This window comes from Pseudorca crassidens, chromosome 3 (assembly GCF_039906515.1).
Source record: "Pseudorca crassidens isolate mPseCra1 chromosome 3, mPseCra1.hap1, whole genome shotgun sequence".
Lineage (NCBI taxonomy): Eukaryota > Metazoa > Chordata > Mammalia > Artiodactyla > Delphinidae > Pseudorca > Pseudorca crassidens.
Window position 1 is genome coordinate 169,971,350 of NC_090298.1, and position 23,701 is coordinate 169,995,050.

The window sequence follows — 23,701 nt, forward strand, 5'->3', positions numbered from 1 at the left end:
TTTGTTTTTGGCCACGCCATGCAGCATGTGGGATCTTAGTTCCCCAACCTGGGATGGAACCCGGGCCACGGCAGTGAAAGCATGAAGTCCTAACCACTGGACCGCCAGGGAGTTGCCTGGAGCCCTTCTTTCTGCTCCACTGAGCTCATCTGATGTCATGGAGAGATGTTTCCCAGCCCTGCCTGCACAGTCCCAGGGATGGGGTCCTCGGTCCTTCCCAAGTTACCTGTGTCCCGTTAGATCAGTGCTTCTCACCTGGCGGTGAGTCTAACCCCCAGGGGACACAGGGCCATGTCTGGGGATACATGTGGTTTGTCACGACTGGGAGGGCTCCTGGCCTTGAGCGGTTGGGGGCCAGGGATACTGCTTAACACCCCACAGTGCCTGGGACGGCCCCACAACCAAGAATTACGCAGCCAGTGTCAGCTGTGCCGCGGGGAAGACTAGTTTACAGGGGTGGCTCTTGCTGGCCAGCACTTTTCCACCCTCTTAGTAGGGCTCTGAAATCACCATTTGCTCACCCCATCCTTCTGGGATAAGCAGCGTCCCAGGTGGCGTCAACGGGTCTGGCCTCCCTAACTGGAGAATTATCCTATCTCCGTCCCATGCCTTCAGAAACCCCCTGGGCACGACTGTTTCCAGCAGCGACCCTGCCACCTCCCTCCAGAAGTTTCCCAGCAGCAGCCCTACTTTGCCCCCCAGCCCCCCCAACCCATGGTCCTCGTGGCAGCCCCTGGGAACTTCCAGAACCCAGCTCTGATGGCTTTACCACCCCCACCAGCCTCTCCCGAAATCTGGCTCACATTTCCATGGGCTTTCTCTGCTTAAGCCTGATCTGAAGCTGAGGAGGAAACCCCACGCCCCTGCTCTCCTGACTTCCACAACGGCCAAGCTCTTTACCTCTGAGCCTTCGCACATGCTGTTCCCTCTGTTCCCAGCACATCCTTCCATCACTCTTCCAAATGGCTCTTTCTCCTCCTTTAGCTCTTCTCTTTGCTGTCACCTCCTCTGGGACTGTGACCTCCGCTCAGCACCTGACCGTGGGCTGGGCACCGTGTGCCAGGCTCTTAGGAATTATCACGGAGTCTCAAAGGAAACATGACTTCACCCCAAATACCTTCGTGCTCTACCATATTCCCTAACGCTCTGTACGTGGGCAGGGTCTTGGGGTGAGTCTGTCCCACAGGCTGGCAGTAGAGCACATAGGTGAAGCTTTGGGGCCAAGGATGTAGAAGCAGCCCCCCTGCTACGTTGGCCTCAAAAGCTACACACTGAGGTGGCAAAGCCTCCACCTGGAGCCCTGAGTGTCTGCTTGGAGTCGAGCCCCACCCGCCACATGGGCATGGGTGAGAAATAAACATCTATCGTTTCAACCAACTGAGATCTGGGGGCTGTTTGTTACGTGGCACAATGGAAGCCACACGGCCCAAGACAACCCCCATTTCCTGTGGTCGACCCCTCAGCATTTCATGCGGAATGAATTCTTTCAATGTCCAGGTGAGGAAAAAGAGGCTGACACAGCTAGCAAGTGGCCTTCCCTCCGGAACCGTGCCCAGGAAGAGCAAAGGTTCCTGGCTCCTCAGCCCAAGACAGAAAGGCGGTTGTGATAAATACATTTATTTCCCCAAAGTCCCCCTGCACACCTGGTCCCACATCCAGCAGGGGAGGACGTAAGGGGGTCAGCCGGAGAGCAGATGAGATTTAGTGCTCAGAGTAGGACTGGAGAGGCGGTCCTGGATGCCTCTCCGTCGGGAGTTGGGCCAGGGGTGAAGGAAGAGTGGCGTCTCAGTAGACCACCTCATACACGGTGGCCTTCTTGTCCCCAGAGCCTGTCACGATGTATTTGTTATTCCCGGAGATGTCACAGCTCAGCACGGAGGATGACTCCTTGGACTGTCGACAGGGAGGGGAAGGGGGAGAGAGAAGGGAGAGTGAGGCACGGCCAAGGCCAGCACGGCAAGGCCAGCACGGTCTGGTTCGTGCTCCCGACCACCAGCAAGTTCAGAGCAAAGAGGCAAGGAGACTGCCCACAAGGGTGAATCTGTGGTCCAGGCTGGGCCCAACATAGGACTCAGGGGAGCCCAGTGTGGGGAGCCTAGCAGGGGGGAGGGAAGGAGGGTGACACATTTTCCAGAGAAAGGTCCTTTGGAGCTGAGCCTCTGGACAGGTGACAATGCTCCTGGGAAGAGCGAGACCTCGGTTCTCTGGAACAGGAGAACTGCCCTTTCCTGGGAAGCTCAGAGAGGGTGTGCACCAAGCATGAGGCCACACAGCACAGCAGAGGGCTGAGCTCACAGCAGGATGACCTACATACACCAGTGCTCTGCAAACTTTTTCTGTAAAGGGGCCAATAGTAAATTTTTAGGCTTTGACCTGAAAGCTCATTTAAGTCCAAATGCGCTCTGGCCATACGTCCAGAGACCAAATCAGTCTGTGTTACATCATCTCCTTCTTCTTTTACAACCCTTTAAAAAATGTAAAAACCACTCCACATCCAGCAGGATGGCTATAAGAAAGACAACAGAACAAGTGTTGTTGAGGAGGGGGAGAAATCAGAACTCTCACACTCTGCTAGTGGGAACAGAAAATTTGGAAAACGGTCTGGCCGTTTCTCCAAAGATTAAACAATTATCAGCAATTCCACTCCAAGATATCTGCCCAGGAGAAATGAAAGCATGCATGCACACCAGAACTTGTACATGAATATTCACAGCAGCCAAAAAGTGGAAACAACCCTAGTGTCCATCGACGGGTGATGGATAAACACAATGTGGTCCATCCATACAGTGGAATATTAGCCTTAAAAGGGAAGGAGATTCTGACACCTGCTACAACGTTCATGGACCTTGGGAACATGATGCTCAGTGAGAGAAGCCAGACACAGAAGGATAAATCTTGTGTGATCCCACTCATATGAGTCATCAAATCCATAGAGACAGGAAGTAGACGGTGGGGGCCAGGGGCTGGGGGAGGGGACGGAGAGTCAGTGTTTCATGGGGACGGAGTTTCAGTTTGGGAAGATGAGAAAGTTCTGGGGATGGATGGTGGGGATGGCTGCGCGACAGTGTGAATGTGCTTAATGCCACTGAGCTGTGCGCTTACAAATGGTTAAAATGGCAACTTTTATATATATTTTATCACAATTAAGAACAAAAACAGGCTGTGCACAGATGTGGCCCTCGGGCTGACCGCTCTGCTTTAGTAGCTCGTGGCTGGTGGGGACACTTCCCTGTTCAATCCCCACGGGGTCCCCGGGCACCTGGTGTCCTGCGGGGCTGGGGACCTCAGACACGAAGTACCTGGAAGATGCTGGCTCCATACGGCGTCCTCCAGGCATTGAGCAGGTTGTCTTTGCCGGTGCTCACGAACCACCGCCCTGGGGGAAGCAGGGCAGGGAGTTCAGGCGGGGGGCAGACTGGAGGAAGCCAGGGCTGGGGGCTGCGGGCAGAGCCAGGGCAGCCTGGTCTGGCCTCTCTTCTCGCTCCCTTTCTCACACCTCTGCCCGTCTCTGGGGGACAGGAGGCCCCTTAGCTGATGCTCGAGCTTCCCCGCCACATTCCAGATACCGAAGCCAAGGCCTCAAAGGGCTCCAACTGGCCTTCAAGAAGGGGGAGCCCCAGGAGAACGTTGCCAGATAAAAACAGGGTGCCCAGTTACATCTGAATCCGAGATCAACCACACATCATTTTTAGTACCGGTGGGTCCCATATAGTACATTATCTGTTTGTTCGGGGTTTTTTTTAAGTATATGTAAGTTCCATGAAATACTTGGGACATATCTATACTAAAAAAAAAAACAAAAAATTTAGTGTAAGTATATCCCATGCAATATTTGAGATATATCTGCACTAACACATTAGTTGCTTTTTAGTGTAAGTATGTCCCACGTATTTGAGGGACATACTTATGCTAATAAATTATGTGTTGTTTAGTGTAAGTATGTCCCACAAAATACTTGGGATCTACTTACTTATGCTAACTAATTCTTTGTCCTTTAGAGTATGTCCCATGCAATACTTAGAATGGGACAAGTAAGGAATGACTGCTGTTTACCTAAGATTCAAATTAAACCAGGGATCCTCTTTTTCTGTCATGGGTTTTTTTTGTTGTGGTTGTGTTTTGGCAACCCTGCCCCAGCACCCTGGAGTCCCCACCCCAGACCGGCAGACACACACCACAGGAGGCAAATTTGAGGGAGAGCACACAGCTCTCGTGAAGATGCAGCTGGTATTTCTCGGGCTTTCGGACGTGCAGGATCTCCACGTTGCTGCTCTCCATGCCAACCGCCAGCCAGTCCTGGTTGGGGCAGTGGCCCAGGGAAAAAATCTGGGGGTGAAGAGGGAAGACAGGAGATGAAAAACCCCTTGGGATGTGGGGGGGATGCCCAGAGCTGGGGGGCCAGGGCGGGGAGGGGAGATGTCCAACACTTTCCCGCTGCAGCTCCCGCGTGGAGAAGCAGCTGGCCCTGGGCCTGGAGCACAGCAGGCAACTGCGTGTTGAATCATTAATATTAATCAGAATTACACGGAACCCTGGGGCCTCATATCCATTATCTGCTCTGAACGCACAACAGCTCTGGGAGGGAGGGAGGGAGGGAGGGGGCGAAGCCAGCAAGGACAGTAGCTCCCCTTTAGCAGATGGTGGAAGGGAAGCTGAGGCCACATCCAGCTCAAGGTCATATAGCAAGTCCATCAAAGAACAGGCCTTCTGACTCCCAACTTGGAACTTTCCCCACTTGTCAACACCAATTTTTACTTTGATTTGAAAGTACGTGGTGGCTACATAAGTCTGTGCCCCATGCCCAGCGCCGCACAGAGAGGCATAAGACCCTGACCCATCCTAAGCCTCTCAGAGTCTTACTGACAAATGAGACATGTGTGGAAAGAACCATAAATTCACAGCAAAGCCTGGAAGGTTTCACGGGTTCCTGGACATATAGAAGTGTTCCTGTATAAAGAAGGGCCCGGTGGGATGGGAGATATTCACCATGGGATCACCAGATACATATGCCACCCATTTAAATTTTGGGGACACGGGATGGACAACTATACCCACCTGCACCCCTGATTTTCCTATCAAAGGAAGCTTCAAGCTAAAGAAAAGGTAAAAAAAGAAAGAGTTTGGGGGCTAGTGCCCACCAGATTTCAAGGAGGGGGCAAACTGGAGATGGGTTTTGAAGGGTGTGTAGGAGTTTACCAATGGGAGAAAGGAAAGGAAAGGCATCTCAACCAGAGAGAACTGTAAGTGGGGAGGTCCAGAGGTATCACATGGCATGGTGTGTGTGAGACTAGAGCACAGAGGTCTTAAAGAACAGGCCAAGGAGCTCACAACCTGCCCCTAAGGCAATGGGAGACAGGATCTGGGTCCAGGGTATCTGGAGACCTGTCCTTGACTCTTTGCTCAGCCCTGGGGAGCCCCATGATTCTGTCCAACCCCTTCACCACATCCTTCAATCTGGCCTTCCACAGCACCCCCAATAGAGACCTCTCTGTGTCCGGCTCCTATCTGTCCCCTGGGGTCAGCAGCTCCCCCACGATGAGTCCTGGTGGGGGGAGGTGGTCAAGAGCTCTCAGTAGGGTCAAGGGGTTGAAGGCTGGCAGGAGAAACCAGCTACACAAGAGACAAAGGAACAGAGGAATGGCTTGGCAAGAACATCTGGGAAGATGATCTGAGGGTCTTAGTAGCCCCACAGCTTGATACAAATCAGCTCCTTTGTGCTTCCCTGTGCTGTCTTTGAAGAATTAAAGAGGAAGGTCTGTGAATTTGTCTCAAGGACAAGAAAGATGGGCACAGAGAGCAGGTATTTGGTGCTGCCCGGCATCTGGAAGTGGGTGCCTCAGGGGGAGAGGAAGGGAGGCCGGATTCCTGGAGCTTGTGTCCCCCTTCTGCCAGATCCCGTGCGGCACCTGGGAGCTGAAGTCATGCTGCTGCAGCTGGCGGCCCTCCCGCAGGTCCCAGCAGCGCACGGTGTTGTCCAGGCCCCCTGTCCAGAGCCGAGTGCCGTAATCAGAAATGTCGATGCAGCTGGCCCCATCCGTGTGGCCCTGGAATTGCCTGGAGGAAGGAGGGCCCAGGTGTCCATCCTGGAGGAGGTGCTGTTCCAGCATCCTCCCAGGCCGCTCCCACAGCACAAAGGGGAGACGGCAGGGGCTTGCCCGAGGTCACAGGGCACCGGCCACCCACCTGACCATGGTCTGGTTCTGCAGGTCCCAGACCACGATGTTGCCGTCGCTGCAGCAGGAAAAGCAGACCTTGGCGTCGGGGCTGACGGCCAGGGCGTAGCAGGCGGGCGCCGAGGAGGTCAGCTCCGCCTTGATGCGAGGGGTGGGGGCCGCCAGGTCCCAGATGGACAAGGTGCTGGCCTCACCACCCACTATCAGACTCCGGCCGTCCGGCAGCAGCTTGCAGGAACGAATGTAGTTGTCCCGGTTCTGGGAGGGGAGAGAAGCAAGGGCGTGGGGTAGCACCCTTAGCCATGCCTGCCAGAGCCCAGCTGAAAAAACCACCCCAGTAGGCCTGTAAGCTCTGCCCCTGGTTGGCCTATAAGCGCCACCCTACTGGCGTTAATCTCCAATCCTGTTGGACTGTAAGTTCCACCCTCATTGGCCTATAAATCCTGCCCCTGGTTGGCCCATAAGCTCCACCTCACTGGCCCATAAGCCCCAACCCTGTTGGGCTATAATCTCCACCTGTGGGTGCCCTAAGAGCTCTGCCCCAAACTGGCCAACAAGCCCCACCCTGGTTGGCCTATAAACTCCACCCATTGGCCTATAGCCCCACCCCTAGGTGGCCTGTAAGGTCCGCCCGGGTCGGCCTATAAGCCCCGCCCCGCTGGCCTGCAAGCTCCGCCCCGCCCTCACCAGGCAGTCCAGCTGAGCCACTGGCGTCTTGGCGCCCGGCTGGCCCACGTCCCACACCTTCACACAGCCCTTGCCGCCCGTGTACACATGCTGCGTGGTGCCGCTGATGGTGACCGCGCAGACCACCTCGCCGTGCGCCAGCGTGTGCAGCTGCCGCGCGTGCCGCGGGATGCCGGCGCCCACCAGCGCGTCAGAAGGGAAGGGCACCGGCTGCATCTGCCCGTCCGCAGACACATGGAAGGAGTACGCCCTGGACGGGAGGTGGGGCATGACGCACGGGGAGCCGGGACCCTCCCCACCCTCGCCCCCCTGCCTGTGCCCCCATGCGTTTAGGGACGGGGCCCCAGGATCAAAGGTCAGCGTGATACTGAAGAGGGAGGGGTCCGGCCGTGGCCTGGTGCATGGTAAGCAAGCACTTAGTGAATCTCCGTGGAACAGAGGATCCAGGAAGATGCCCTGTGAGCTCCAGAGAACGCAGTCCAATGGCAGCCACCAGCCACAGGGCCAGTTAAATGGAAAGAAATTTAAAATTTCAGTTCCTCAGTCGCAGTGACCACATTTCAAGTGCTCAAAAGCCACAGATAGCTGATGGCAATCAGACTGGACAGCTGTAAGTGTAGAACATTCCCGTCACGGCAGAAAGTTTTACTGATCTTGGGGCCGGGTCATTCTCTGGGATGGGGCAGTCCTGTGCACTGTAGTGTGTTGAGTATTATCCCTGGGCCCCCACCCACTAGAGGCTAGAAGCACTTGGGTGTGACAACCAAAAATGTCACCAGACATCACTAAATGTCCTGAGGTTGGCAGGGGAGGGCAGTAAGGAAGCACAAAATCCACCCCCTGCTGAGAACCACTAGTGTAGGCTTTGCTTGTTACATAACCCTCTCTCCAGAGAGCAACTCCGGGAGCCCCGATTATCTTACAGAAGAGACTTTCTGGAAAGGCAGCAGGGAAGCCCAACACCCACCCCACAATGTAAGCACCTGAGGAGGCAGGGAGCCCCACCCTGGTACTCACGGCTTTCCCCCGGGGATGGTGGGCAGGGAGGAAGAGATGGACGACCCTCGGAGATGTGGATGAGACTCAAATGCCATCTGCCAAAACGCCAACGGGGGTGTCATGGGCGGATGACTCAAACCCACAACTGCCCTCTCCCGTGCTCACTTGCCATATTCCTCTCTGTTTATCAGAGAACACACCCCCCAATTTGTTTATCAGCCCCTCCCCAAGAAAGGGGAGGTGCCCTTTCCTTTACCCATCCTACAGATGGGAAAGGGGAGGCTTTCACATGAGGGAACCCCAAGGTCTCTGGCTGGGGAATCCTACGGCCCCAGAGGTGGAAGGATCCTGATGAATCTTCTGTCCAATGCACAGAACAGGGGTCAGCAAACTCCAGCCCCCTGCTTGTTTTCATAAATAAAGTTTTACTGGCACACAGCCATTACTGTATATGTTGTCTATGGTGGCTTTTGAGCTATGAAGGCAGAGTTGAGTCGTTGTGATAGGGATCAACTGGTCTGCAAGGCCAAAAATACTTACCATCTGGCCCTTTACAGAAAACACTGCTGACCTCTGTTCTACAACACCCCTTGCAAGTGCCCCCCCAGCCTCAGGCCTTGAATAACTCCAATGACAGGCATTTTCTTCCCTCTGGAGGCATCTACACCCACTGCAGGATGGCTCACTCTAGCAAGCATCTGTCCCAGTACTGCCCTCTGGGGCCCACGCACCAGCTCAGGAGTCTCATGCCTCTCCTTCAACTCTTTCCCATGGTACATCACTTCCAGTCCTCTCCCTGGGGTAGTCCTTCCTCTACAATCTACCAGAATCACCAACGTCCCTTAAAAATCAGGGCAAGCAACTGTACACCAGGCTGAAGCACACCCTCACATCCCATGGCTGAGGTTCTCTGGTTCTCTTAACGCAACATAATCACAGTTGTTTCTTCCACAGTCACAGGTGCTTATTTGTATTAAGCTTGTGGGGCTACTGAGACCCTCAGATCATCTTCCCACATGCACTTGCCAGGCCAGGACTTTCCTCCGTTTCCCAATTCCCTGGTCTTTGGGTGTGGACCTGGTTTCTCCTCCCAGCCCCCAGCCCCTGGGCCCTGCTCACACCTCCTGGCATCTCCCACCCTGACGACTCACCATGGGGGAGCGTCCATACATCACAGAGCCGCTGACCTGGGGGGACAGGTGGAGGCTGACATAGGAGCTGGGCACAGAGAGGTCCCCATTAAGGGCGCTGTGGGAGCCCAGGCTGAAGGATGTGGTGAAGGGACTGGAAAGGGTCAGGGGACTCCTCAGGGCTAAGAAGAGACAAAGACAGATCTTCAGACACGTTGGATCCAGATCCTGCCTTCCACTGCCTTGGGGGAGCTCCAGGGCTCTCATGCTCTGGCCCAGCATCCACCATACCCTGTCCTATCTCCAGACATTTACAGCTGCTGTTGCCTCTGGCCAACAAGCCTTTCCTTTTCCTTTTTCAGTTACTGAATTCTTACTCATCCTTCAAAACCCAGACTCAATGTCCAGCAACGTCTCAGGAACATCCTTGAGCCTCCCCACTCCACCCCTTGCCTCCAACCTGGCCCATCTTGGGTCCCTTCCTCCACCCCAGCCCTGATCACACAGAGCTGGGAATTTTAGGGTCTGGGTCTCCTCCCCCACCACCTGGGATCTCCCTGAAGGCAAGTTCCAGGGCTAGTTTCTTTCTGGGACTCCAGAACCAGCCAGAGCCCGGCCATAAGACAGAAAAGAGGAGCACTGTCATCCCCATATTAATGATGGGGAAAGTGAGGCTCAGAGAGGTTGATCACTTGCCCGAGGTCACACAGCTGGTGAGTGTCCAAAGCTGGCCTGAAACCCAAGCCTGTCTAACTCCAAAGCTTGTCTCTCCAGCACTGGGCTGAAGCCCCAGAGCAAGTCACTTCCCCTCTCTGGGCCTCAGTTTCCCTTGTCTGGGCCAAGACAATGAAGAAACGGAGGCCCAGAGTGAGGCAGTGTCTATTCTGAGTCATGGAAAGGGCAAGGCAATGCCCCAGCTGGAATCCACACGTCCTGCCTCCCCCACCCCCCACCCTTGTTTCGAACTCCCCGGAAAGGAGGCCTGTCCTGGCAGGCACCAGCAGGTGCTCACCAATACTGTCCGTGGAAGGTGCTGGCTTGGCCGCGAGCTGGCGGAGGTGACTGGCGGAGCTGGGCCCAGGGGTGGACGCGTCCTGGGGCGGGGAGGAGTCTGAGGACTTGGAGGCAGGGGTGCCGGCAGGAAGATCGTTCTGGGGGAGAGAGGGCAGCACTGAACACTCCCAGGCACCTGGTGCCTCGCAGCCCAAGGATCTGGGCAGAAGGTGAGTTGGAGGAGGGAGTACACCTGGAGCAGGCCAGGGCTCACGCAGGGACACACACACCAGGGGAGCGGGCCCCACAGCCGACCTCCTGAGCATGGGGCCCGCTCCCCTGGGGTGTGTCCCTGCACGCATCGGAACACCAGGCGGGCGCCTGAGCATCCACCCCACGGGGTGCACACACGTGCGTGCCCACGGGAACCCGGGCAATCTTGGGAGAACTGCGCATGCGGGTGATAAGGTACACAGGGCAACCGCAGGGTAAGGGATGCGGTGAACATTCCTACATCTGCGGCATGGTGGGCGCACAGGGATCACGAGAGAAGGCGACGCACAAAGTTAGAGGCTGGCGCATCCTTCAGGGCCAAGGAACAAACTCTAGGATGGGCTCTCGAAATAGGAGACCACAGTATGCTCCCAGATGCAAGACCCTCACCCGGTACTGCTGGGCACCCCCTTGCTCCCCACGAGGAGCTCCCCCACTGCTGTCCGTCCCCGTGGGGACCCTGGAGGAGAGGGGAAGCCGGACCTCCTTCACGGAGGAACAAGCTCTGTCTCGGCTTCCTGCCATCGCTTCCTTTGCCTTTCAAGAAACTTCACATCCTCGTCTTGTGTGGGCTGCGCCCTATCCTTCCTTTACAAGGTCACACATTTTGTGACAGCCACACTCACACACCCACGACAGGGAGTGGATGGTGCCAACGTGGGGACCAGGGGGGCCTTCTCCATTAGAACAGCGCCGCCCCTCCCCCTCTTTGTCTCCTTGGAGTGGGAGGAGGGCACAAGAGATGCGATGGGAGCCCCAACCTTGGCGGTTGCCATAGCAACCTGCTGGGAGGGGAGGCCTAGAAACCGACACAGTCTCCTTGGTAAGGGCAGGGCAGGGGTCTGGGGAAGATTTGGGGGCAGGGACAAAAGGAGCTGAATTGAGAATGCCTGGGGGAGTGCTTTCAGGTGGTCCTGACGGCTGGCATTAAACATCGGGAGGCCCAAGGAGAGAGCTGTTCTGATATGGGTCATCTTTTCTTGCAGGGACCACATCTCAGGTTGGGGCTGGTGTGTTCCCAAGGCCTTAACACTCCCAGGGCTGGAATCAGCCTGGCCAAGCCAGCAATTCTATAGTTTCACTGTGTTTATTTTCACCAGATTTCCTATTTATTGCAAGAGATACTTGGTTTCCACATAAGATGGTGAGCTGCCTTTTAATATTATTTACAAAGTTGCCTTTTCAGATTTACTGAGGTTCCGCAGAGTGAGTCCACTTAGGAAAAATTACTGGACTAATGTAGAGGTGTTTTTTAGGAAGGCAGCAAAATAATCACTAAGGAAATCCTGGACCACAACAGCCTGTTTCATTTCTCATCACTCCACATCTAATGTGGTAGAATCTGTTTCCAGGTCCCCAGGATGAATAAAATGAGTTTCAAGGCTTCCCCTACTCCTTACCAAGACGAGCTCCTTGGTTCTGGGGAGCGGTGAGCCAAGGCTGGAGGCCAAGGAGGCTGGACTGTCCACCAGGTCCCGACGGGCAGGGATGCAGATGGGTGCCTTTCCACATGGGGTGGTTGCTGGGCTGGGGGGCTCGGAGGGTTGGTCCTGGGTTGGAGGAGGTGATGATGAGTGGGGGGGGGCGGGGTAAAGTGGCAGGGGAAGGAGAGGCCCTCTCTATACCCTGCTCGTGTCCTACCCCAACCTCTAGACTGGGCACCTAGGACCCACCTTGGGAGGATTATGAAACCTCCCTGAGCCTCAGTGGACTCATCCGTAAAATGGGTTAAATGACATAAGCACACATAGCAAGGACTATATATGGGCTTGGTTTTGTTTTCCCTCATTGAACAGATGGGGAAAAGTGAGGCCGGGGAAGGGGGTGTCACTCTCCCAAAGTGACACGGTGAGCCAGGGCTTGAAGCCGCTTCCGTTGCCCACATCCAGGGTTCTCTGGGTCTCAGTTTCCCCACCTGTGCTATGGAGAGGAGGTCAGCCTGGGGTGCCCCAGTTTCTCCTACTTCCCCTGGCCCCGTGCCATCCCCATCCCAGCCATCCCATAGAGAGGGGAACACCAGGACACCCACTCCCTCTGGGTCCCCCAAATCCCCGGATAACCCACTGCCTGCTCTGTGCCCAGACCTCCTAGTCCTGAGGTCAGAGTGGGAGGAGGCTGGACCCCGACTCACCTCGTCCACCACCAGGTTGTAATCGCTCTTGTCCTCATCACTCTCCTGGGGGGACAGGGAGGAGAGAGCTCACCCTGGCCATGCTCCTGCCTCCACGCCCCTTACATCTCTTCAGGAGGGTTTGACTGGGATTCTGTGGTTTGGTTCATTTGCTCAAGTACAAGGGAGGCCGGGGAGAGGGGGGAATCCTTCAATGGAGGAGATGGAGCTGAGTGCCCAGGAGGTGCTGTGTGGCCCCACTTTACTCCTCTGTGCAGTGGGGGAAGAGCCAGAGACCAGGAGGCATCCTTACCTCCTTCCCAGCTCTTGACCCACAGGGGCAATCAATCTCTCAGGCTGGTACGCCTCCCACACTGTCTGCTCACCCCAGTCCATGTGTGCCCCCCACTCACATAAGGTCCCGACAGATCCTTCTCCTCCGCTCTCTGCTTCCCATTGCCACCCGGGCCGCTGGGTCGCTCCTCTTCCGCCACACTCTCTGGGGGTGAGGGGGATGCACTCTGCAGAGACACAGGGCCCCAGACTGCGTCCTGGTCCAGCCAAAACCAAGGATCCCCATCACTGTTATTAGGATCTGTGCCTCAAGCTTCCCATCTGGGAAAAGGGACCTTCCGAGGGCAGACTCAGTGGGGTCGTGACAACCACAAATGTCCCCAGACATCGCCCAGGGTCCCCTGGGGGGGGCACTAATGTGAACTGAGATGAGCTCTAAGTGCAAAATGCATTCGGATCTTGAAGGCATAATACAATAAAAAGAACGGAAAAGATCCCATTAAAACTGTTTTATGTTGGGAGTTTGGGTTTTGTGGGGGGCATGAGCCAACCTTGCAGGTCTCCTTGCATGACCCTGCAATAAACCTTCCTCTGCTCCAAAAAAAAAACCCAAAAAACAAAAAAACAGACTGTTTTATGTTGATTACAGGTTGAAATATTTTAGATGCATTGTGTTAAATAAAATTTACTATTGAAATTCATTTCACCTCATTAACTTTTTTTTTTTTTTTTTTTTTGCGCGGTATGCAGGCCTCTCACTGTTGTGGCCTCTCCCGTTGCGGAGCACAGGCTCTGGACGCACAGGCTCAGCGGCCATGGCTCACGGGCCCAGCCGCTCCGCGGCATGTGGGATCTTCGCGGACCGGGGCACGAACCCATGTCCCCTGCATCGGCAGGCGGACTCTCAACCACTGCGCCACCAGGGAAGCCCAAACTTTTTTAATGTGCCTACTAGAAAATTTACAGTGATGTTACACAAAGCTAAACGTGTGACTGAAACTGCATAAACACACACACACACACACACACACACACACGAGTGCATGTAAAACCGTGAAGTGGGAATAAGCCCTGTGGGTTGCACCCATGTCTGTTTCCTGGCTTTGATATGGTATTTTAGTTTTGCAAGATGTTATCATTGGGTGAGGGGTGCATGGGACCTCCTTGTACATTTCTTTGCAACCTCCTGGGCATCTGTAATGATTTCAAAATTAAACAAGTTTAGGGCTTCCCTAGTGGCACAGTGGTTGAGAGTCCGCCACCGATGCAGGGGACACAGGTTCATGACCCGGTCCGGGAAGATCCCACATGCCGCGGAGCGGCTGGGCCCGTGAGCCATGGCCGCTGGGCCTGCACGTCCGGAGCCTGTGCTCTGCAACGGGAGAGGCCACAGCAGTGAGAGGCCCACGTACCGCAAAAAAAAAAAAAAAAAAAAATTAAACAAGTTTAAAAAAATTACCTACGGGGCTCACATGATATTTCTATTGGTCAGCACTCTTGTAAATGATAAAATGGAGTGGATGAGGGATAAATTAATGATGGAGGGATGGATGGAATGCTACCCGAGCATGCATTCATTTATTCAATTGCAAAAACTCGCTAGAGATGGGAAATTTAAAATAAATAAAACTCTAGTCTTACGGGCATCCCCCCCACCAAAAAAAATGGCTACACAGTGTGAAAGCAGGATGCGGTCTCCTTCTGAGGCCCCTATCAGCTCAGAACAAGCAGCTTCAGCCACATGTGAAGACAAAGCAAATGTGAGATAAGAGGGCAAATCCCCCATGCCCTTCAACTTACCCTGCTCGGGGCTCTCTCCACTGACAGGCGGGGGCGTGGTGAAGACAGAGAAGGAAAAAGAATGAGGTGTTTGTGCCACCGTGCCAGAGCGCAGAGCCCTCCACAGTGTATAAAGCCCCCTTCCCAGGTCAGAACCCCCCCTTCTCCTTCCAACACCCTTGCAAGGGGTGGACAATCCCTTCCCCGCACCATTCAGATAGACGCTCAGAGAGGGATAGAACTTGCCCAAGGACACACAGCCCACTGGGAACAGAGCTGAACCCGCGACCCTGCAGCCCCTTTGGTGAGTTTGATGGTCCAGCTATCCTCTCCATGGGCCCCTGCGGGCCCCCAGCCCGCAGCATCTGGTGATGTCCACTCACCTCTGGACCCCTCGGCCTCCACGCCTGTCCGGTCCTCCTTGGCAACCGCGGCCAGCTGAGCCTGGGCGGCCAGGGCTCCCGACAGGGCCAGCAGCCCCGTAGCACTGCCGCCCACCAGCCCAGCCGGGCGAGGGGTGAGGGGCACAGGGGGGGCGTGGTGCGACAGTGGCTGGAGCTGCTGCTGCTGGAGAGGAGGGGGGTGGGCCAGGGGCGGGCGGGGGCGGGGCCCCGGCCGTGCCCTACCACCCCCTACAAGAGGCTATGGAGAGAGAGCCGGGACAGGCAGGGTCCAGGCAGAAGGGGCACCCTTGAGGTCTCCAGGGCGGCCAGAACCCAGGCCAGCTGCCCACCCGGCACCCCCAGCTTCACCACCCACGGCGGGGCGGGGGCCGGAAGACTCACGCCGATGAGGCTGTTCAGCTCCCCCACGGTCACCTGCTTGGCCCGCTCCACGGCCTGCAGGACCTGCTGTTGGTGCTGGGGGTGGGTGGGGGGAGGGCGCTCAGGAGAGCCCCCCATCTGCTCGGCAACCCCACCTCCCAGGCCATGCCCTCCGGGGCCCCTCTTCTTCTCTCACTTTTTTTTTTTGGGCGTCGGGATCTTAGTTCCCTGACCAGGGATCGAACCCGTGCCCCCTGCCATGGGAGCGTGGAGTCCTAACCACTGGACCGCCAGGGAAGTCCCTTTTCTCGCTTGCTCTTTGTAGTTTCTTTCTCTCCCTCTCTCCCTTTCCTTTCAAAATCATGAAACAGACAGACAAAGAAACAAAGCATTTAAGTGCAGTTCAAACTAATAATTAGAAATCGGGGTTTATATATCAGGGTCCCTCCCTCGGCACTGCTTACATGGGGGCCGGGTCACCCTCTGTGGGCGTTCGTCCCAGGCACTGTGGGGTGTGGAGCAGCATCCTCAGCCCCCCACTCACTCGATGCCAGGAGCACCCCCAGGGGTGATGACCACAAATGTCCCCAACATCACCCAGTGTCCCCTGGGGGCAGAGTCACCCCCAGTAAAGAACCACTGTACAAATCAGTACCCGAGTACCAACCACCCAGGTCACAAAATACAAACTGGCAGCCTGTAGAGGCCCCGTACACCCCACCCTCATCCCACCCTCCTTCCTTCCTCTCCCCACCTTCCTGCAGTGATAAAATGTCCTCAGTCTGCACTGTTGGATACGGAAGCCACATGTGGCCATGGGCACTTGATATGTGGCTGGTGCAACTGGGAACGGGATGCCTCCTTTAATTTAATTTAATAGAAATTTACATGTAAATTTAATGTAATACATTTTAAAAGAAATATAAATTAATACAAATGTAAATGGCCACACATGGCTGGTTGCTCCTGTGTGTGCTCTAAGGCCACTTGTGCACCTGCAACTACCCAGGATGGGGATTTGGGCTGCGTGACACCACTAAGGAGGTGTCAGGATGCTAACCAGGCGCTCCTGTACAGGTCATGCCTGTCAGAGTGTGTCCAGGCCATGGATTAGTACATTTTGACTGTAAAGGGCCAGAGAGTCAATATTTTCAGTTTTGCAGGCCAGAGGGTCTCTATGGAAACTCCACAACCCTGTCATTTTATGCGGAAAGCTGCCATAGACAATAAGGCCATGAGTGGGCATGGCTGTGTGCCAATAAAACTTTATTTACAAAACAAGTGAAGGGCCAGTAACTTGGCCCTCGGGCTGTACTTTGCTGACTCCTAGTCTAGAAGCATGGAATTTGCTGGGGCACCCATGTGTCTTAATTCACTCCTTCCTAAAGTCTTTTTACCCTGTTTCCTGTGGTTTTGGCCTTTCTCACTCCGGGCCACCTTGTCCCCATCCTGGGCTTTCAGACACCATCTCTAAGTCTGAGACCAGAGAGAATCTCACTCCATCCCAAGAGCCCAGAAACCTCAGATTCAATGAGGTCCAAACCAAGAGGAGAACCTTTCCCTTTTTTGGTCCCCAACACAGTGAGGGCCCCCCTGTATCCACTCTGTGTCAGAATCCGTCCTCTTGTCTCTCTGGAGACAGGATACTCCAGATGGAAGCAGGAACAGGGGATGCAAAGGTCCTGAATAACTTGGGGCATTCGCACAAGGGCTAACTTTATTTTTTTAAGTTTCAATGAAGTGCTCATACTCTATAGTTTTATCTGCCCTGTTCCACCTTTTTGTACTATTGTGGTTACAAATACGTAAGAGTTACCCTTTTAACCATCTTTAAGTGCACAGCTCAGTGGCATTAAGTACATTCACACTGTCCTGCGACCAGCTTCCACCATCCATCTCCAGAACTTTCTCATCTTCCCGAAAGGAAACTCTGTCCCCAGGAAACATTGACTCCCAACCCCCCTCCCCCAGCCCCTGGCCCCCACCATCTACTTCCTGTCTCTATGGATGTGATGACTCTAGGCACCTCCTATGAGTGGAATCAGACAGTATTTGTCCTTTTGTGACTGGCTGATTTCACTCAACATAATGTAAGGACAAAGTGCTAAGGACTAATTTTTATTGGATATTTACTAAGCACCCAGCATCATCTTCACCACCTTGTATGTATCAACTGCTCTAAATTTCATGACAGAGGCACAGAGAGGGCAAGCCACTAGCCCAAGGCCACACAGCCAGGACTTGGACCGAAGCAGCCTGGCTGTAGGCTTGAGCCCCCCCTCCTCTCCCTCAGCCAACACCCCCCCTCCATCCCTAAGGCCCCAGCCCAGCCAGTGCCCAGGGCCCCAGGCCACCCAGCAGAACCAGTGCCTGTGGCATCCAGCCAGACCCCCTCCCCCACCCTTCTTCCAGCTCCGCTCCCCATCCCCCCCACCAAGCCCACTCACCTCCTGCGTCAGGAAGGGGATAATCTGAGCACAGATACCACTGAGGCGCTTCACAATCTCAGCCTGGCAGGAAGCAATGGGGAGGAGGCTTGGAGGGGAGGCTGTCAATCCAGAACCTCCACTCCAGGGCATAACAAGCCTTTGCAAAGCTTGGGGTGAGGGGCTTGTCACCCGCAGCTGCAAGTGTAGGGCACGGGCTCCGGGACAGACTGAGAGCCTGGTGAGGACACTGTCCACCTGATGTCCAGGGCAGCCTTGAGCCGGAAGACAGGACAGACAGATCCACCACCCGCCAGACCCACTCAACAGAGATTTCCAGAAAGCAGCTGCGCAGCCACCCAGCGCAGACTGTGACCCCGAGAAGCTTTGAGTTTGAGCCCTGGCTGGGCCCAGGTCTCTCTCGGGCATGGCCCCTCTCTGGGTCGTGCCTGCGCCCAGGGGCTGTAGTCAGGGGCGATCCCAGAGCACCACACTCAGGGGTGTGATGCTGTGATATAAGAAATATACATTTGGGGGAAAAGAATTTGAAAAAGAATAGATACATGCATATTGTATAACTGAATCACTTTGTTGTACACCTGAAATGAACACAACATTGTTAATCAACTATAGTCCAACATAAAATAAAAAGTTAAAAAAAAAAGAAAGAAATATACATTTGGTCTTTGCCTCAGTTCCTGGCACAGAGCTCCTAAACCCCTAGAGATTTCTGAGTATTAGAGGCAAGAGGAGCATCTTCTGTTATTCACAATAAGCCCGTTTCACCTGCACGTGAGTTTATTAAGAGGGATGGAACTTTCAATCCCACCCCCAACTCCGACCGCCGGGGAGTCAAGAGGAGCTGGAGATTGAGTCAATCACCAGTGGCCAGTGGTGAAATCAATCGTGCCTAGGTAATGAAGCCTCCCTAAAAACCCCTAACTGAAGTGGTTTCCAGAGCTTCTGGTGGGTGGACACATGGAGGTGCAGGGAGGGGGCGCCCGGAGCGGGCACGGAAGCTCCATGCCCTTCTCCATACCTTGCCCTGTGTATCCCTTCCATCTGGCTGTTCCTGAGTTATATCCTTTATCATGAAAGGGTGATGGTAAGAGCTTTCCCAAGTTCTGTGAGCCATTATAGCAAATTATCAGACCAAGGAGTGGGTCGCGGGAACCTTGATGTATAGCTGGTAGGTCAGAAGCCCAGGAGGTCTGGACTTGCGATAGGCATCTGAAGTGGGGGCAGTCCTGGGGGGCGGATCCCTGAACCTGTGGGGTCTACACTGACTCTTGGTAGTGTGTTAGGATTGAGCAGAAGTGTAGGACACCCAGCTGGTGTCAGAGCTGGAGAACTCGGTGTGGCAAAAGCGAAATATTTGGTGTCAGAGGATAGAGATAGGATACGAAGAGTGTGGGTTTACTTGTAGGTTTCACCTGGGACCGGGGCTGGGCCGGGGACGCCCACAGAGGCTGAGCAGAGGGGAAGCATGTGGGTGGGTAAGGGGGTGTTTTGTCAGCCTGTGCTTTGCCTCTGCCTCAGTTACAGGAGTGCTGGGTGCTGTGTGTATCTGGGTGAGGTTTGTGTCTTCCATCTGCTACCAGGAGGGTGGAACGAAGGCTCCTGGGGCCGGTACCCTACCCCTTACCCTCCATCCTATAAGGGGATCTATCTCATGCACCCATGGGACCACACCACGCTCCAGGCATACAAGCCCCCCGTCACCTACACCAGACGCAACAGAGCCCCCAGAGACCCAGAAAAGCACGCCAAGGCAGGTGCCCCCAGGCACTCCCAGTGTACCCCTACTTCTTCCCACCCACCAGAAAGACCCTAGGTTCTGCCCATTTATTCTAATATTTGGATGGACAAAATCCAAGATTCCTTCAACCTCAGGATCTTGGGGTCCCTTTCATCTCCTTAGAAAACATCAGGGTGCATGGGTGGTAGAATCCTCGCCTGCCCTTAGAAACCATCAGAAAACCTTGAGCTCAGGATCTGGGGGTTAATCTTGAGCAACTGAAGTCAATTGCAGAACCGTCAGGTCTAACTCAGAACCTTGAGATCACACTCAAAGCTGAGGACAATCTCAGAACCTCAGATCATTAGGGTTAATCTCAGAACATTCAAAACAGCGACAGAACCTTGGGGTCCATCTCAGACTCTCAGGATCCATCTCCAAATGTCAGACATGCTGATCTGAAAGGGACCTCTAAGACTGTCCGTTTGTCCCCCTCCTGGGACAGAAGGCCCGCCCCAGCCTGGCTGACCTGGCTGCTGGCTTCTGCTATGAGCCTTCCTTGACAGGGATGCCTGGCCCCTGTCCACTGCCCGACTCTCTCGTAGACAAGGTCTCCAGAAGTTCATTTTCCTTTCATGAGGCTGAAATCTGGCCCCCTGATCCCAGAGATTTCAGGATAAGACCTCTGTTCCCTGGAGCAGAGGGAGCGACGGGTCCCTCTCACAACTTCCATCCCCACCCCCCCGCCACTGGACACCCTTACCCTCAACACACAGTTACCTGCTTATGCATTTCAATGTTGAGCCCGTAGGACATTTCATAGTACTGCAAAGGAAAAGCTGTCTGGCAATGTCCACCGTGCCCATGGATGTCCAGCTGCTCTGGGTGACGCTGGGTCTTCCAACAGCCCCCAGACTGGGGGGGATCAGAGCAGGACCCAGAGCCTCCCAGCTCCTTGGGGGCCCAGAGGGGGAGCCCAGAGAAGAAAGCAGGAACCCCCTTCATTCTCCCCACGGGAGTGGGGGAGGGGGGCAGTACCCAGATACCCTAGCCCCTCAGAGATGCTCATGAGGAAAGTGGGCATCCTTGCCTTATTGTTCTTAAGAGCTGGGAGGGCCCTGGGAGACAGCCTGGAATCCCAAGCTGCCCACTTTACAGATGAGGGAAAATGAGGCCCAGAGCAGGCCGGGGACTTGCCCCAGAGTGGTACTGGAGTCGGGATTCACACCCCACGTGTTTTCACTCACAGCCAAGCTCTCTTCCCCACTCTCCCTCACCCCCCCGCCCCGTTTTGACAACCCGCCTTACCATGACATAATGTCGCTGCATTTCTGTCTTCTCACTGGCCAACTTCTCACACTCCAGCTTGAGGCTGGGAAGGAGACGGGGCATCGGGATCCCACTCTCCCTGCCCCCGCAGCAGGGACACCCACGGACCCCTTCTGGGCCAGTTTCCAAAGCGATGGGATTGGCTCTCCCCCGCCCCACTTTCTCACACACACACCCCCACCTCCCGCCCCCAGGCCCACCCCATCCCTTCCCAGGCTCAAAATGTCCCAGCACTGGACCATCCGTTCTCCTCACCTGCGATTCTACCTGGAAGCCCTCCCTCCCCACGCCCCTGGGGCCCCTCCCTCCCCCCTGCACGCTGGAGGCCCCGCCCCTTCGCCCCAGCGGGCCCCGCCCTTCGCCCCCAGGTGAGCCCCCGGGTGAGATCCCGGGGCCCCTGGGGCGAGACGCGCCCCCCCCCCCCTCACCTGTGGTACTGAGCCTGAAGAAACTGGAATTCTTCTTTGATGCGGTCGCAGATCTCCAAGATTGAGAACTTGAAGGGCTGGCCGGACTGAAGCGGGGTCTGGGGGTGGGAAGCCGGGGTCTGAGTTCCCGGACGCGCGACCCTCCCTACCCCCCGCAGCCCGGCCCCCCACTCACCGGGTGCCTTCCCTGGGGGTACATCCTGTCGATTCGAGAGGCCCCCCCTCCCACGCCGCCTGAGCTTGACGATATGGGGACGGGGGCGGAGAGGCGGCGGCGGCGGGATGGGGGAGAGGCTGGGGTGGGGGGCTGCCCAAGAAAGAAGGGGGCAGCGGCGTGGGGCAGGGGACCCCGGAGTCCCCCGCCCCCCGAGCGAGCGCGCGGGGTCGCGGGGACTGAGGGGCGCCGAGGCCCCTGCCGGGCTGGGGGCGCGAGGCCGGCGCAGAAGGTCGGGCGAGCAGCGGCCGGTTTCAGAGGCGCGGGCGACGGGCCCCGCGCAGAGCCGCCTCCCTCCGGCGGGGCTCGGCCGGGAGCCGCGGGCAGAGCCGCCTTAAGGTGGCGCCGCCGCCCCCCGGCCCACCCACCCCGTGCACCGCCGCGACCGCGGCCGCGGCCTTGGGACCAACCCCTCCCTTCCACCAGGGACGAGCGGGGAAACTGAGGCTCGCGTCCAGCCCCGCAAACGTCGCCCCCTCGCCCTCCCTGAGGGCCCATGAGAGAAAAGCGCAATAAATACCTAGTGGTCCACTGTGGGAGTAGCTTGGCGGGGAGGGGGGCAGTTGGGGGCCAGAAATGGCCTTTCTGAGGAAGTGGGCTAAGACAAGTGTCGGGAGGAAGCAGCCTGCCGAGTGCTGGCTGGGAAACCTGCCTTCACAGAAAGGGACCAGGTGAGGGATGGGGCTGGGGGGCAGAGGTAGGCCCTCGCCTTTTCCTGGCCTCAGTATTCGCATCTGTAAAATGGCAGAGGCAGGGGCTATTTTTAAAGGACACGGTACATGAACAGCCCTCAGCCTGGCCTGGCACAGAGTAGACTCCGAGAGCTGGGAGTTGGGTTCCGGTGGCCACCACCAGCAGACTGGGCTGTCTCCCCTTTCAGACGATGGGCTCCTAGAAAGCAGAGGTCCCAAGGAGGATGAAAACGAATTTCTGCCATCAGACTGAGGTCTCGCTGAGGACAGGGGCTCCATCTCCCATCGCAGACCACAGATATCCTGTGAGGTAGGAGGTGGGACATTCTTATTCCCATCATGCTTCTGAGAAACTTCAGGGTTGTTTGTAAAGTCAATCAACAAACACGTGTTGACAGCCTACTGTGGACCAGACACTGTTCTAGGCACTGGAGCTCAGCAGGGAAGCAGACAGAGAAAATCCCTGGCCTCCTGTTAATAGCTGCCCCTGTGTCATTAGGTGAGTAAGCAGAAGCATACAAAAGCCCTAACAAATTCATTGGGCATCTATGGCACGCCAGGCATCCTTCCAGGCACCAGGGTGGATGGAGAACAGATCCCTGCCTTCTCTGAGTTCAGGGGATAAGGCAAGATCACAGCTTGGAAATTATGGAATTCTGCGTGCATACAAAGAGGAGTTTAGGGGGCAGATATAGAGGTAGCGGAGGGAATCTGCTTATCTGGGGTGTCTGGGAGAGACCTCTTGGAAGAGGTAATGTTGGAGATGAGACCTGGAGGATAAAGATGGGCAGCCATGGGAAGGGAGGAGAAGAGAGATCCTGAGGATAAAGATATGAGTGTGTATGTGTGTTAGAGGGAGTGAGTATTTGACGGCTCCCTATTGCCATCAAGATAAAATCCAAACTCCTCCCTCTTCCCACAAGGCCCTGCACAAACCCCCTCCCCACCCTCCCTTCCCTGATCCCAACTTCCTTCACTTTCACCCTCATTCACTCTGCTCCAGCTGCTCAGGCTTCTCCTGCTCACCTGGTACAGTCCTGCCCCAGGGCCTTTGCACTTCCTGCTCCCTTTACCTGGAATGCTGTTCCCTTGCTTCTCAGTCATTCAGGTCTCAGCTCAGATGTCATCTCCTCAGAAAGGCCCTTCCCGGCCACCCATCTAAGCAGTGCTCACCCACTCCACCCTGTAATTCTCAAACACTGCCTCCTATTCTCTCTCTTTCTAGGTCCTATCAGAGTTTGTTTCCGTTTGTGTTTTGTTTTGACATGATTGTGTTTCTTCTTGGGTTGTTGTACTCATTATTTGGTTCCCTCGCTAGGTTGTGTAGGGACAGAGCCCATCTTGGTGCCTGCAGAGACTGGCATACAATAAGTGCTCAGTAAATGAACAGGCACTGGCGTGAGAAGAAGAAACAGCAGATTCAGCTAAAACCAGAAATCACTGGCCACACTCCTGCTGGAGAATTCTAAGAAACAGGGGGTTCCACAATTCCATGATGCCGAAGGTTCATCATTCCAAGTTTGGGGGCATCTGTGAATTCCTAATTCCAAAACCTTTCCAGGAGGTGCCTTACCTCCCCTGGGAAGACAACAGGTCCCCTCTCTGGGCCACTAGTCCAAGCAGTGGTACCCCTTCCTCATCCTCTTCTCCTTTAGAGCCTCTGTCTTCTCCT

At 55.5% G+C, this 23,701-nt stretch overlaps 1 protein-coding gene across 6 annotated transcripts; it reads right to left on the bottom strand.

Annotated features, from left to right (window-relative positions):
• Positions 1-1,601: 1,601 nt before the first annotated feature.
• On the bottom strand, positions 1,602-21,627 carry TLE2 (TLE family member 2, transcriptional corepressor). 6 transcript variants are annotated; one of them, XM_067734253.1, is made up of 21 exons: positions 21,299-21,627; positions 21,124-21,221; positions 20,675-20,738; positions 20,147-20,191; positions 17,650-17,712; positions 15,400-15,553; positions 15,224-15,300; positions 14,822-15,005; positions 14,460-14,479; positions 12,779-12,886; positions 12,387-12,431; positions 11,656-11,805; positions 10,002-10,140; positions 9,011-9,171; positions 7,878-7,954; positions 6,861-7,110; positions 6,184-6,431; positions 5,907-6,054; positions 4,176-4,326; positions 3,300-3,376; positions 1,602-1,893 (listed from the first exon to the last, which is right to left on the bottom strand). In XM_067734253.1, exons 1-21 carry the CDS (start codon positions 21,320-21,322, stop codon positions 1,786-1,788), a joined length of 2,391 nt encoding a protein of 796 aa, XP_067590354.1. In that variant the 5' UTR covers positions 21,323-21,627; the 3' UTR covers positions 1,602-1,785. The 6 variants fall into 6 exon arrangements, with proteins under 6 accessions (XP_067590354.1, XP_067590352.1, XP_067590348.1 ...); XM_067734251.1 differs by lacking the exon at positions 15,400-15,553 and having other exon boundaries at positions 6,918-7,110; positions 15,224-15,298; positions 21,299-21,626; XM_067734247.1 differs by lacking the exon at positions 15,400-15,553 and having other exon boundaries at positions 15,224-15,298; positions 21,299-21,626.
• Positions 21,628-23,701: the final 2,074 nt, after the last annotated feature.